A 14,639-nucleotide genomic window follows, 5' to 3' on the forward strand; every position below is an offset into this window, starting at 1 on the left:
AGTCCAGAGCTTTCTACCTCATCACAGCTGCCTCAAGAACGTAGTGCCAGCAAAGCTGCTTTCATGAGTTGGGGAGAGGAGTGTGGAAGCCCCTGAGAAAAACTACCTTTCTGCTTCTACAGAACCAGTGACTCCATAGAAGGAAGAGACCTCCAGAAGGGCTGGAGAGCAGAGATAAGATCTTGAGATATGATAAGGGCCCTCCAGCTCTCACACCACACCAAAGGACAGATGTCTCAACCTGACTTTTGGCTGAGCAGTGCCATGGCCCAACAGATTCACCGGGCCCCAGTCTGAGGGAGAGAGTTACACATGGCCCCATCCCACTTCAGCATTTTTCAGGTCTAGATACATCCAAAAGTTCCCATCGGAAGTGAGAAACAAGAAAAAGGAGATGTATTCGTTGTATGATAAAGTGGTCAAGTGATGCAGTCCAGAGGCAAAGCTACTAGAAGAAGAACCTCTCCTTCCCCGGGGTGGGTGAAAGGAGCTAGTTAGGCCGGCCTTGCCCTTGATGACATCAGCTGTTGTGACTACCTGAGGCCATTTTTGAGGTAACCACTGCCTCTTATTTACCCATGCTCAGAGGGGTGTGTGCTTGAACACAAACCCCTCCCTTTGGGTCTGTCACAGCCAGTTCTTCAAGCATAGTATGGGAAAAATGTAATTTAGTGGTAGCATATAATATCAGCTATGAATTCAGTATGGGTCACCAGTGAGCCATGACTCCCGAACGAAGCTAACAGAGCTGAGCTCTGGCATCTTAACAGAGGAGCAACAGTCATACTCACCTGGCTGCTGGGCCACCCTCAACTAGAGTACCACAATTTCCATTTTATATAACTTGCGTGTCAACTAGAAGATGTTCAGGGCCCAAGAGTATTTGTTTAATATGAGCACCAAAGCCAGATTTAGTTGTCAAAGAATTACCAAGTGTGGGGAAATGAAGTGTACAATCTTCATTTGTTGCAGTGATGCAGGCAGAGCACAGGATTCAGAGTCAGAACACCTGTGTTTGAGTCCCAGCCCTGGTTCATTATTGGCTGTGAAATCCTGGGAAACTTGAGTTATCCTCTCTGGACCTCTCCATCTTCATAGGCAAATGGGGAGAGCCACATGCCCACCTCAGGGACTAGTTATGAGGATTAATTACACTAACGTCCATGGAAGTACTTCCTTACCGTCAAGTGCCAAGTAAATGTTATTTATTACTATAACCATCTCCTCCCCAGAAAGACTTTTTTTTTCCTTTTTGAGTTATGAATTATTGAGCCATGCTATGATGGATTTCTAGTAACTGACACCATATGAAACAAGAACTGGGAGGAACTGGCTAAGATGAATACTCCCCTTAATTGTACTCATTTATGAGTATTAGCGATGAAGGCCAGGGGCCATTGGGTGGAACCTTTCCTGGCAGGGATTACAGACACTCCGCTCTCGAGTTATCAGGCCTCATCAACCTTCCCTGTCTTCACCAGCCCTACATTCCTAGAAAGAACAGAGCTAACCCCGCAGATTTTGCTTTTGCTTTTCATTTAATTTTTAATTTCAAGGAGCCATCCTGTTTTGTTTCTGATCTAAGGCAGGCGCTGGACTCCGTTAGTGTCTCATTTTCCTATCTTCTCAGAATGATACACAAATAACTCCATACAAGAGAAAACAATGGAAAACAGACTTACAAATCCTGCACAGTGTTCGCAGAAGGTTGGCTTGAGATAGGTCATCTCCTGAAAATTATGGACAAATCCTGGTCCCATTTTACAGTGCAGTTGGGACTTAGCTCTCAGGAAGTAAGCCATCATTTCATCTTTACTTATTAGGCCATCCCTGTGAAAAGAATCCAAGAAGTGAGGGATCTTTGAATACCATATTGCTAAGTAGTTGCCACGCTTTAATCATCCACCTCCCCAACCTTTGTGGCCAAAAGCAGGTGGGGACTATTCACATCTCTGTCACATCTGAAAGGAACAGAGGACCTCAAAGGACAGCTTTAAGTGCCAAAGTCATTCTTAGTAAGCAGAAGGTGTGCGTGTGTGGAGACCACATCCTTCTGTGCCAATTCAGAATTCCTTTATATCTCATCTGTCCTCTCTTGGGGTGCTCCTGTTTCGAAGGCAGTCATGCTCCCATCCCCTGTTCTCCAGCCTCCACCGGACACTGCTCCTACCAGGTTTTGCTCCATCTCTTTACCCACTCCTTCCTCTGTCTATAAATACACTCAGGACTTCCCCTCTTAAAAAATGTCTTTCCTCATTCTTTCTGCCATCTCCAACACTTGTCTTTTCTCTCTTCCTTCTCTTACTCCCAAAGTTTTCGAAAAGAGTATTTATTAGACGTTGTTTCCATTTCCTTCAATTACTCTTTACTCCATATAATCAGGTTTCTAGCCCTACCGTTCTGTTGAACCTGTCACAATGACATCCTCATGGCCTTTTCTCATTCTTTGAACTTGCTGACCTCCTGGCAGCATGTGACCTGGGGACAGGTTTCCTCCTTTTTGACACTCTCTCCTCCATGGACACCTGTGATTCCATGCAGCCCTGGTTTCCCTCTCGCCTCTCAGGCTCCTCCTTCTCCAGCTCTTCTGCAGAACCCACTTCTTCGTTTCAGCTTCTACTTGTGGGGAGAGGAGTCCCCGAAGCTGCATTCCTCAGGCCCCACGCTCATGTTCCTCTAAACTTTCCCATCAGAATTTGCTCACACTTCTGGGACTCCAGCTTACACAGCTGGGCTGAAGACCTAACAGCTCATATCTCCTGCCCTGACTGTTCTGACTCTTGGTACCGCATCGTCAACAACTTGCTAGAATCTCTTCCTGGATGGTTCACTGTCCTCTCAAAACCAACATAGCTAAACTGTCTGAAAAGAAATCATGGGAGCTATGAATACTCCAAATTTCGTTTTTAGAAAAATTATAGATATTTACATATCTGCTTGGATAATCTCAGTTCTAGCTAAAGAACCAGCAGAGAAAAGAAATGAAGACTAGGAAGTGATTTTAAGTCCACGTCCTATGTGTATGCCACTGACAGAAGCAAAGTAAGGGAAGAAGTGGGTAGTTTGCAGGCAATTTAAATTTTATTTTCTAAGGGAATTTTATGTTTCTAATAATTTAATTTGTTTAAGAAGTTTTCTTTGTTCTAGATACACAATGAAGATGAATTAAGGTTTTAAGACATTTATGATGTCTTTCCTTGATGTGTTGAATTGCTTACCGATTTTATTTTTAAAAAATCCTCACACCAACAAAAATTTAGTGGATTTTAGTGTGATATAATTTGGATATTTAACCAATATGAAAATCCAGCATTTCATTACAGTTGATTTCTAAACTAGGAACTAATTAAAAATTAAGCAATCAAATTATTAATGTCAGGGTTTCTTGGCAAAAACTTTTTTTAATCATTATTTTTTAATGAGCTGGGTTTTAGCTTCTAAAGCCATTTAATTTTTCAGGAATCATTTGAAGCTAAAGAGAAACATATACAACCTTTGACTAGCAAAGAAAAAAACAAAGCATGGCCATCTCTTAGCTATCTGCAGCCATCACCTGCTCTCCTAAAGACCATGAGTAACATAAAATAATCTTACTTACTTGATGAGTTTTAAGATTGCCTTCAGGCCCGCTGGTGCTGAGGACTCTCCCAGGCTAGATCTAACTATATTTCTCCTCTATTCTTTTTTCATGGCGGTTTTGGGCTTGATGAACTAGCTAAGCAGTGGAAGTAATATGGGAAATGGAGAGCCAGGTTAACTTGCAAATGAGTACTTGTACCCAACATTGATGAGGCGGTCTGCCTTGTGAGTCCATCCAAATAGTCATGTCAGTGAGCACCAAGGAAAAATCAGTGAAAAGTTACTTTTGGCTCGTCAACACACTAAGACTGAAGCAGTCAAGATGTAAACTAAAGATTCCCCTGCTTTCCTCTGAAAATCATTTTCTGCTTCAGGACAGTTGCATTAAAATGTAACAAAATGAAAACTTACTGATCTTTGTCCAGCACACAGAAGGAATCCAAGAAGGGAAAATTGGCAGCTATACTTTCAAAGTCCTCTTGGGAGATGTACCCATCATGGTCATGGTCATAGTTTCTAAACACAGACTGAAAAGGAAAGACAAATATTTATTGAATGACTATTGGTGAGTCAGGCTCTGAACTCATGATTGAGAAAGCAATGATAACTAGCATATTATTCTTTCTATCAAGGGGCTTAGAATCTAGTGAGAGATAATGAAATCAAGAAGCCTCTATGGTATAATAAGATAAGTGCGATGCTGAGGACAAAAACAGAGTGCACTGCGGGGAGATGGGAAGGAGATTTTAAAAGGTTTCCTGGAGAAAGTGAGGTCTAAACTGAAACCTCAGGGTTGAGCAGGAGTTAGGCTTGTGGAATTCACAAAAGCCAATACTACAACAATAGGAAATGCAGCTTTAAAATGTTTATCTCAAAAATTAAAGCATACGTTAAATGCAATTCCAATCAAATTCCAGTGGGAATTTGTTTTAAATGAACAAATTGACTCTAAAGTTAAAAAAGAGGTGACCATGTTGAGAAGAGCCTAACACTGTTTAAGGTGAGAAGTAATGAGGGAGAATGAGCCCTATAGGAAATCAAACAACCTACAAAACTACATTAATCAAAACACGGCATTGTAACTTACTGCAGAGAGTAAAGTCCAGAAACAGATCCCTGTGTATATAGGAATTCAGAATATCAGAGAGTATCTTTTCAAATCCACAGGGAATTTATGGATTCTCCAATAATTGCTTTTGAGTTAAATGGCTAATAATCTGACAAAATTAATTGCCGCCGAAATAAAGTCTAGATGCATTAAATATTTTAATGTAAAGCAATAAAGCTGTAAAAGCACCAAAGGTAAATAGATAAAAGTATTTTTCATGCTTTATCATCTTTCAGTGAGAAAGGCCTTTCTTAGCATATCAAAGTCAGATGTCACAAACAAAAACATTTCATTACAATAAAATGTAAAATATCTGAATCAAAAAAGCTCAATTAACAAACTTAAAGAAAAATAGAGAAAATTATTTGCAACATATACGAGAACAAAGACACAAAAGGAAAATAGGCGATCACTGAGGTAAAAATGCAAATGACCGATATACTCACGGAAAGATGCTCAGCTCTGCTAATAATTATAGAAGTGCAAGGGAAACTTTTTATTTTTTACCTCTCAGACTGGAAAACATTAAGATAATTGATAATTTCCTAGAGTACGTGAAACTAGGCCCTCTCATATCAAGTTGGTGAAGTAAACAGCCGCAATCTTTCTGGAGGCCAATCAGTGCTTACTCTCTGACTCAGCAACTCCACTTCTAGGAATTGTCCTGAGGAAGTAACTGAACAAGGCTTCTCAAAGGCGTACACGTGTATATGCATGTGTGTGTCTGTATATGTATGTGCGGGGAGAATAAAGTCACATAAGTTCATTTACAAATCATCAGTGGTTATCCCTAGAGAGTTGAATTACCAAGGCCTGAAGGTAAAACTTTTCATTTTTTGTATTTTATGTAATGTTTGATTATGTACAATGATTCGGGCTTTCTTTATAATCAGAGAAAAATAAAACAGATTTTTCCACTGCTCTCTACTAAGTTGGGTTTTCAAAATGGTTTGTAAGTTCTCCCTTCAAACACATGTATGCAAACATATATTTGACCTAGAGTCCAGTTAGAATGAATCTTTCTCTCTTTTTCCTATGGTTTCTGTCTATTCTATCTATATTGCCCTAGGTCACAAGCTGCTTTAGGAGTATTTTGGGAAGTTGGCAAAATATAAATGAACAAATTACTTAATTAAAAATATGGTTGTTTAGCACCCATTGTAAGTTTATCCATAGATAACAGAATTGTGCAAAGTCACAAAGCATTACATTTTTTTGCAAGTCCAATATTAATACTTATCTACCATTAAAATTAACTGTTATGGAGTGCCTACTATTTATAGTCTAATATCCATATTTATACTGAGAGTACAATATTTTTTGTGGAATAATAGTTAGTATGAAAATTCACAATAGAACCTAGTCTTTCATTTAATTAAACCAACAGTAGGCAATTTATTAAACTGGGCCAACCTTCCCCATGAAATTGGAATTTGAGAGAAGAGAAGAGAAAAGAGGTAAGGAGAGAGGGAGAGAGAATGAGAGAGCAGGACGGAGGGAGGGAGGGAGGGAGAGACAGACTTCCCATGTGGAGCAAAGAAAGTCTGTCTGCAGAGAATGGAGTAAGCATTCAGAGCAAAGCAGAGACGAGAGTAGGAGAAAGAATAGCTGTGTCTTCCATTTCCTGACTCCAGACCTTCCTGAGCTACAACTCCATCCACCCTGGATCCTTTACCCACCTTCCCTGGTTCCAGGTTGGGTCTGTTACTACTGTATCATCATGTGGCCTCCACTGGACCTTATGGCTTTCTTAGCCCCTTCCCTCAACTTTCTAATCTTTCCTTCCTGCCTCAGATACTCCGCATAACGTTTCTTTCAGCACCGCATAGTTTCCTGGACGAACCAAGATGTAGAACATTCTTTCTTTTTCTTTAAACACCTTTTCCTATCAAAAAGCACATTATATCCCAAAAACTTGATCCTATGGCATCAAAGTATGTTCCAATCCATTAAAGGAGATGTTTAATCAAGGATCACAGTTTCTAGTACCTAAGATGTCTCCATTTTTCCCACATTGGCACCCCTACTCTTCTTTCTATATGGAAATTCTGACAGAGCCTTGCCCTTCATTAAGTGATGTCTCTGACCTAAATGGCATTGTGCTACTGTGTCACAGACCCCCAAATATGTATAGCCAGAGAAACTACCCAACCTACAGGATCTTTTCCTACCCTCAAGTAACCAATTGTTCAGGCATTTTATTGTGACCTATGTGGGTTTTTAATGAGTAGATTCTAATCCACGAACAGTCCTTAGGTTGAGGGACAATGACAGAGGTGTCAAATGCCTGGGAAAACTAGGAGTTAGAAGTAGATGAGAGTATTTGGGCAAGTGAGAACAGACTGACATGAAGGGGAAAGGGGGCCTTTCTGGGAGATTCTCCTCCAGAGCCCAACGCCAGGTAGACCTAAGTATCTGCTGAATTGTTCCTACCTCCAGAGGGCTGTTTTCACGGACTCCATCTGATTCCTGGACAACCAGAGAGTATCTGGAAAATATTCATAGAGGAAGGGGTCTTCTAGCCCTCACTCTTTACTCTCCCTCAACCACTTACCTCAACTAATTTCCTTATGTGCTTGTTGATGACCGTGGGGTCTGGCTTTGGCATCACTCCTGATGCCCACTCCAGGGGCACCACGGGCTTGGTGGGCGTCGTAGGGGAGGTAGGCTGCTGATAGAAAACACACACATTTTTCAACTTTTTCTGGAGCCTTGAGTAATTAGGACCAGGGACATTGAGAAAGAAATATAAGTTTTTTTATATTAATAATACCATTAAAGACTTATGTTTATGTAGCACTTAAATGTTTTGAAAACAAACGCTGATGGAATGTTTGTCAGTGGAATATTCTGTCAGTGGAATCTAATCTGTAACCGAATACATGCTTGGATTGTGCATTTTGTTTAGCAGCAGCCTAGGTTCTATTATTTTAAATGGAAAAAAATATATTGCTCTCCTAGCCCATCCAAAAATCCTACCCAAGTTCCTCAAATATTACTAAAACATTCTCAAACATGTATACATACATACATACAATTCAGACATATTTTTGTATAATACAACATATATAAAACATTACTTATGCAATTCTTTAATACTTGGTGTTAGTGATAATTTAGTAGACATGTGCAGTAAATGGGTCCCAGTGCACGGCCAAGTTTATGTCCTGATGCCAGCATCTCTCTTGATATGCTTAATCACTTCTGACTGTTTGGCTAATCATTAGGTCTTTCTAGCCCTCTTAGGTGAACATGCTTTCTCCACAGGTTTTTCCAGGTTCTTGCAAGACATTTTCACTTAATAATGAGAAGGAGATGGTGGCGATAATGCATAACATCTTTACACAACACAAGCATGAAACACAGCCCTATCAGGAGACCAGCCAAGAATGCTGTGCACTTTGCATCCTCCCCCTGGGACCCTCAGACAACGTAAATATTCTTGCTGGCGCATGCATTCAAACCTGTATTAGCAGGGTTTTTTCACTTGATACTGAATTGGGAATAAACATTTTTGCAAGAGGAACTCAGGAGTAACTGTACTGATTTAAGCCCCTAACCACGTTGTGAAGTAGGTGTTGCTGGTCTCCCGTGGGTTACCAACAGGAGCAAAAATTACCTGCTGTCTGGCTTGGTCACCCACACACTGACACACTCATGCACACACACTCACACAATCACTTGCACACACACCTGCACACATCATGGCTCTTTCTATCAAGCTTTTCATCTTGTTGATCTGATAAAGGATAAACCCACGGTTCCCAAACCATACAGCTAGGTGCCCTGCCTGAAGCATTGCAGCGAACTCAGAGCGCACCAAAAGGTGCTTCAAATGTCCAAGGGAAACAGAGCGCTACTCACTATCTGTCGGACACCACACGAACTATCAGCTTGAAGTAGTTCGCAATTCACCCATTAGATCGTGCTACATTTCTTTCAACGATACCATATCTTTACAAAGCAAAAAACTCAATGTGGAACAAGAAATAAGAGCAGCAGAACAAAATTTAATTCCAGAATTTAAGAAACCGTACAGTGCCCAACAGGTACACACATCCTTTAGTAAGTAATTGTGGTTACTTAGGAATGAAATAAAAACTTTTTTTCAATGTATGTATGTCATTTTTTTCAAATGGGCGCTAAGTCATTAGAACATAAAATGTTTGCTAAGTTGCTTGAATCTAACTATTCTTTAAGTGGAACCGTTAGGTATTTCTTCTGACCCAGAGGTGAAAAAACACAATTTAATTAAGCCTTTTTGGTTAGAAATTCATGCTCAGGTTTTTATTCGGAAGTAGGAGTGTGAAAAATCTGACACGTGAAGTAAAACGCAAAGAAGAGCGAGTGAGGCACTGAGGGTGCCACGAACAGAAAAAGGCGGAGGAGCTCCGGGACTAACTATTCAGGTTAGAGAAGTCGACACCCACTGTAAGCACAGTGAGGTGACAGGTTCTCGGTAACGTCATCCTGACTAGATATTGTTCCCTAGTATCAGCACATGTCGATTACTAAGTACAGGGGCCGGTCAGTGGCGCAGCGGTTAAGTGCGCACGCTCCGCTTTGAAGGCCCGGGGTTCACTGGTTCGGATCCCGGGTGCGGACATAGCACCGCTTGGCACACCATGCTGTGGTAGGCATCCCACATATAAAGTAGAGGAAGATGGGCATGGATGTTAGCTCAGGGCCAGTCTTCCTCAGCAAAAAGAGGAGGATTGGCAGCAGTTAGCTCAGGGCTAATCTTCCTCCAAAAAAAAAGGAATACTAAGCACAAACTAGGATAACATTTCCCTTAGAGAAGAGACAGAAAGAGACTGGGAAATGTGTTTTAACAGACCCATAGGATTTTAGCACTCTGAAGGGGCTTTCAAAGCTTCTGCTTTTACAAATGATAAAAAGACTTTCCATGTTTGATGGAAATGTCCCCTAAAATTGGCAGCAATTTATCTTGAAAATAAACCAAGGTAAATCTAAAGAGCACAAAGCAGGCAAGCATGATAAATGGGCTGTTCCTCCCCTGTTCCTGATACAAGGGTGCTGGGAAAATGATGGGCAGCGCGGCCCGGCAGGAAAAGCACAGACGCTGAACACAGACAGGCCTGAGGCCGAATCCCACCTCTCCCACTACTGGCTGTGTGGCCCGTGAGAGACGCTTTTGCTCACCAGACTCAGTTCCTTAACATATGAAAGAGATGACACATATATGATGCCCTGCCAGGCATCTAAAAACCAACTGGTAGCAATTCAGGTGCCTGGTTATGGTTAAAGGAATGTGTCTGCAGGTGGAAACGCTGCGTGCGCATATACAGTACAGCTTACTGCACCACGGCCAGGTTCCTCACACCAAAGCTGCAAAATGAGGGTGGAGCTTAGGCATTCCTGTTTTTTCGGTAACTTTACCTTTCTCTAGCTCTGTCTTAGCCATGCTAACTTTGAAGTGTCTGGTCCCCACTCCTCACTTTGTCTGTGCTGTATCTTCTGCAATGTCCCCAGGAGAAGGGCCTCTGGGGACTGGCAGGGAGTTGCATGTGCTGATGGAACCACCACACTCACCATTTTAAAAATGGATGCTACCAGGTCCACTGACTCAGACTCAAGTGCATGCCCTCCTGGCACCAGAGAACAGCTCTTGCAGTCATTCTGCCTCTTTCAGTCTGAGGGTTCAGAATCACAGCAGGTATTAACAGATGGACAGACTTAGGGTCTATAGTCACTGGCAACATTCCACAGAGTCCAACTGGTAAGAAGGTAATGCATGAGACCTTTATAAGAAAACTAATCTCAGGATATGAGTATAAGAAGTGAGCACAGGGGCCGGCCTGGTGGTACAGCGGTTAAGCGCACATGTTCCGCTTCTCTGCAGCCCAGGGTTCGCCAGCCTGGATCCCGGGTGCAGACATGGCACGGCTTGGCAAGCCATGCTGTGGTAGGCGTCCCACATATAAAGCAGAGGAAGATGGGCACTGATGTTAGCTCAGGGCCAGTCTTCCTCCATAAAAAGAGGAGGTTTGGCGGCTGATGTTAGCTCAGAGCTAATCTTCCTCAAAAAAAATTAAATTAAATTAAATTAAAAAAAAAGAAGTGAACATGGACACTTTTTCCTTCAACATGCAAACCTCATCCTCACTGTAAATTTCAAATTCACCCAGGTATTTTTTAATTAGTGCAAAACATATCTAAGATACAGTCCACTTGCTAAAACTAATGAGCAGTGTACATTCAGTAAAACAATGTTCTCAATCTCATTATAGAATGTTTCTTTACTAAGAGTCAGCCATCAATTAAGTGAGACACTAGTTAATGTGATATTGAAATTCTGAGCTGAGTCAATCATTAGAAGAGGAATTTGTGAATTATGATGAGAGTATTTAAAATTCATTAAATCTAGTTTTATATTGAAGGGGATTTTTTTAAAAGCCTGGAAGCGTCTAAAACATCTTTAACGTTAAGATAAGCTGTGGTTTGTTGTTTTTAGTCCTATATGCAGGTGAGAACTCACCTTCAATCTCTAGATCACAAAGCACCATTGTAATGGCCAATATCTGTAAACGACAAACTGTTGTGTTTGGCACTGATCCTTAGAGAGGACACAATACCTACCGATTTAGAATTTCTAGGCTCCAGCACCAGTGACAGTTTGTAAATATCATCTTCTGTGTGATAGAGGTCCAGAGAAAGCTACAAGAAATTAGAATGGATAAATAATTATGTTGGATCACATTTATTTATTTATTTACATTGCTGAAATATTTTTCAAATTGAATGTTTAAGCCCAGTGTCTAATAATTTGAGCGAATGTAGAACAGTAAAAAGATGGCATGCAGGTGTGGAAAATGAAATTTTAAAAAGAAAAGGTTAAACCTTGTGTGGTCATCAGCATCAACAAGAACCATTGACTCAATGCCTCAATAATATTTATTGAGCAGCTACGAAGCGCTGAGCTGGAGATGAGGGATCCTTGATGTTTACAGGCTTGAAGCAGGGGCAGAGATGTAAAATAAGACTGGTAAATGCAATAAATGCTGTCTTAGAGGCTTGATCAAAGAATTCTAGAAACAAAGGAGTAATTAATAGATTTCTATTATTTTAGGGCATTGTGCTAAGTCCATGTGATAGAAAATGGTATACAATCATTTCCTGCCCTCAAGGGCCTGACGGTTTATTTGAATAAATAGGAATTGCACACAAAATGATGTGTTCATATCAACAAAAGGCAACACATGCTAAGTGTGAAGTAAGTTGCCGCACTCTAAGTGCTGTAGGAATTGTTCAGGGAGGCAGCCTATAAAGCACGAGGGAGAGGTTTTCGAGTCAGGTAAACCCAAGTTTAAATGCGGAGCCTGCTACTGGTTAGCTCTGTCACCTTGAACCGGTTATTTCCTCTCTGCCACTCAGGTTCCGCATCTGTAAAATGGGCGTGGCCATAAAAGTCCCTACTGAATTGGATTTTTATCAGGATCAAATGGAGTAATGCATGTGAAGTGCCACACGGGATCTGGTACACAGTGAAATCTCAAGAAACATCATTTAGTGTTGTCGATGTTATTGTTATTATTATAGCTGTTACTAATAATATTATTACGGGTAGGTGCCAGTGAAGACAGAAATGATCAGGATGGCATCACAGAGGCATTTGTGAACTGGGACCTAACTGAGAGGACTTGGACAAATGAAGAGGGAGAGAAAGATCAGGGTAAGGAAGACAACAAGACCAAGATTGGAGAGCACTGAGGAAATCTGTAAAACCTTAAAACGCACAGTGCCCTTCGCCAAAAGAGAAGTCATGAGACTTAAAATAAGACTGGCTCCTTCTCACCCATGTCCTTCAATGTTAAACACCCAATTCATCACCCACTTCATCAGCAGAAGATAACCACATGCTCTCTCTTTTCTTCAACCACTTAGGCATGAAAAATTTCCTCCAACATGTTTTGTCTAAAGATACAACTTAATGTGTATGGGTGCAGAGTGAGGGGAAAAGAAAGAAACGAGAAAACTCAGATGCAAAGGATGTCCTTCAAGGATTTATCTTCTTGTTCTACCTTATTTAAAAAAGTAGACATTAAAAAATGTCATTTTTGGGGGCTGGCCCCATGGCCGAGTGGTTAAGTTCGCGCGCTCCGCTGCAGTAGGCCCAGTGTTTCATTGGTTCGAATCCTGGGCGCGGACATGGCACTGCTCATCAGACCATGCTGAGGCAGCGTCCCACATGCCACAACTAGAAGGACCCACAACGAAGAATATACAACTATGTACTGGGGGGTTATGGGGAGAAAAAGGAAAAAAATAAAGTAAATTTTAAAAAAATAAAATAAAATAAAATTTTTAAAAATGTCATTTTTGAATCATTCATTCATTCAACAAATATTCATTGATCACATAATATGTGCCACAGACCATTTTAGTCACTGTTCTAGTGACTAAATGTAACATTTAAATTAAGGATTTCATAGCTCAGGGCATATATGGTTTTCCCTAGACTTTGTCACCTAGAGTTCTTTTCTAAGCATAATAAAATTGACATGATTTTACTATAAAATTTCCCCAGCATCAATTCAGGTCATGAAAATCCAAAGTTCACAAAGAATGGAAACTATATCCACCCTCCCCTGAACAGCAGTCACTCCAGCCTCCCAGGGGCTCTGCCTTTTTGCAGGAAAGGAACCATTCCCAGGTCACAAACAAATGCCTTGAGGAGTCAGCCCATCGCACAAGAGTGAAGCGGGATTCATGAAAGAGAGATTTTGATAGAGACATCGGTATAAAAATGTCTTATTTGGAAAAAGTGTCTTTGCAGATGTAATTAACTTAGGGATCTTTCCTCTTAGCTTGACGATAAGAAAAATTTGTGATAATAAATGGGATCTGACGCTGGGTCTCTGTGTTAGGGAAGCAAGAGGGAGAGGTGTGGTCTCTGATGAATGGGCAACAACCACTACTCCACTGAGGCAAATTGTCGTCAGGCTGACAACAGTTGCCATATCTTCTAATTTCTCAAGAGAAGTCAAAAATCTGGAGTTTTATATGAAACATCCCAATTTTTAAACAGTGGAAACTAATAAAAATTTTTATGATTCTACATGGGCCAAACAAAACACACCTGCCATTGGCAGTTGCCCACCATTTTGTAAATTCCCCAAAAGATTCTGCTGGTCTCTCAGCCCCATGAAAGCAAGCAGTGCATGTGTTTTTTCCACCTCTGTAATCCCAGTCCAGCTTGCCGCCTTGCATTGTGAATGCTACACAAATAGAAAACCAAGTGATTTCTTCCTTCTGAATTCCTTGTTATCAGGAGTTAATCCAGACTTTGATGAGCATCTTCCTTTCCTCTTAACTCAGCCTCCAAGGCCTGACTGTGCACTGATGATTGATGCTGGCATCTGCTGAAGGTGGGATGGCAGCACTGCTGGAACATCTGACCAGAAATCCAGATAAGCTACACACGAAGTGGGGAGGATGCTCTTTCAAAAGAAACAGAACATCTTTGGGTGTTTTTATATGTCAAATGGATAGATATCTGACCCTATAATGGAAACGTTTTGGTCTTTTCCAAATGTTTGCTCTCCATTGATTAGTGAGAACATGGGAAAGTCACTAATCTTCTTCAGTCTCAGTCTTCTGATCTGTAAAATGGGAATCATAAAAAAGCTCCCTCCCAGGAGTGTTGTGAAGATTAAATGAGCTCGTGTGTGTCTGATGAGGTTTGTTCAGAGGGCCACATGGATGGGGGCTGCAGGGATTGCCTTCCAGTCAATGCAGCAGCCAAACGCCACTGTGCTCATCCATGAATGTAAAGCCAGCCTCTGGGTCACTCCTGGCATCTCTCTGCTTTCCCAGCCATGATCCTACTTGCTTTCTCAGATCTCTTCTGGGCTTTACAGCCCTGCACAGAGTGACCTGTTCTACTTCCTACACACTTTTTTTATAACAGGCAGCTTGTCAATGAGATTTC

At 41.2% G+C, this 14,639-nt stretch overlaps 1 protein-coding gene across 31 annotated transcripts in view; it reads right to left on the bottom strand.

Moving 5' to 3' along the window:
* RASGRP3 (RAS guanyl releasing protein 3) overlaps positions 1–14,639 on the bottom strand; it is a 99,078-nt gene that overhangs the window by 10,277 nt on the left and 74,162 nt on the right. For 21 of the 31 annotated variants that reach the window (XM_070236456.1, XM_001500167.5, XM_005600063.4 and 18 more), the window contains 4 exons: positions 11,288–11,365; positions 7,242–7,358; positions 3,991–4,106; positions 1,683–1,830 (listed from right to left, as the gene is read on the bottom strand). In XM_070236456.1, coding sequence (XP_070092557.1) covers positions 1,683–1,830; positions 3,991–4,106; positions 7,242–7,358; positions 11,288–11,365 — 459 coding nt within the window. The remainder of the gene's footprint in view (positions 1–1,682; positions 1,831–3,990; positions 4,107–7,241; positions 7,359–11,287; positions 11,366–14,639) is intronic. The other 10 variants (XM_070236478.1, XM_070236474.1, XM_070236480.1 and 7 more) reach the window with 1 other exon arrangement.

The sequence above is a fragment of the Equus caballus genome, chromosome 15 (genome assembly GCF_041296265.1).
Source record: "Equus caballus isolate H_3958 breed thoroughbred chromosome 15, TB-T2T, whole genome shotgun sequence".
NCBI lineage: Eukaryota > Metazoa > Chordata > Mammalia > Perissodactyla > Equidae > Equus > Equus caballus.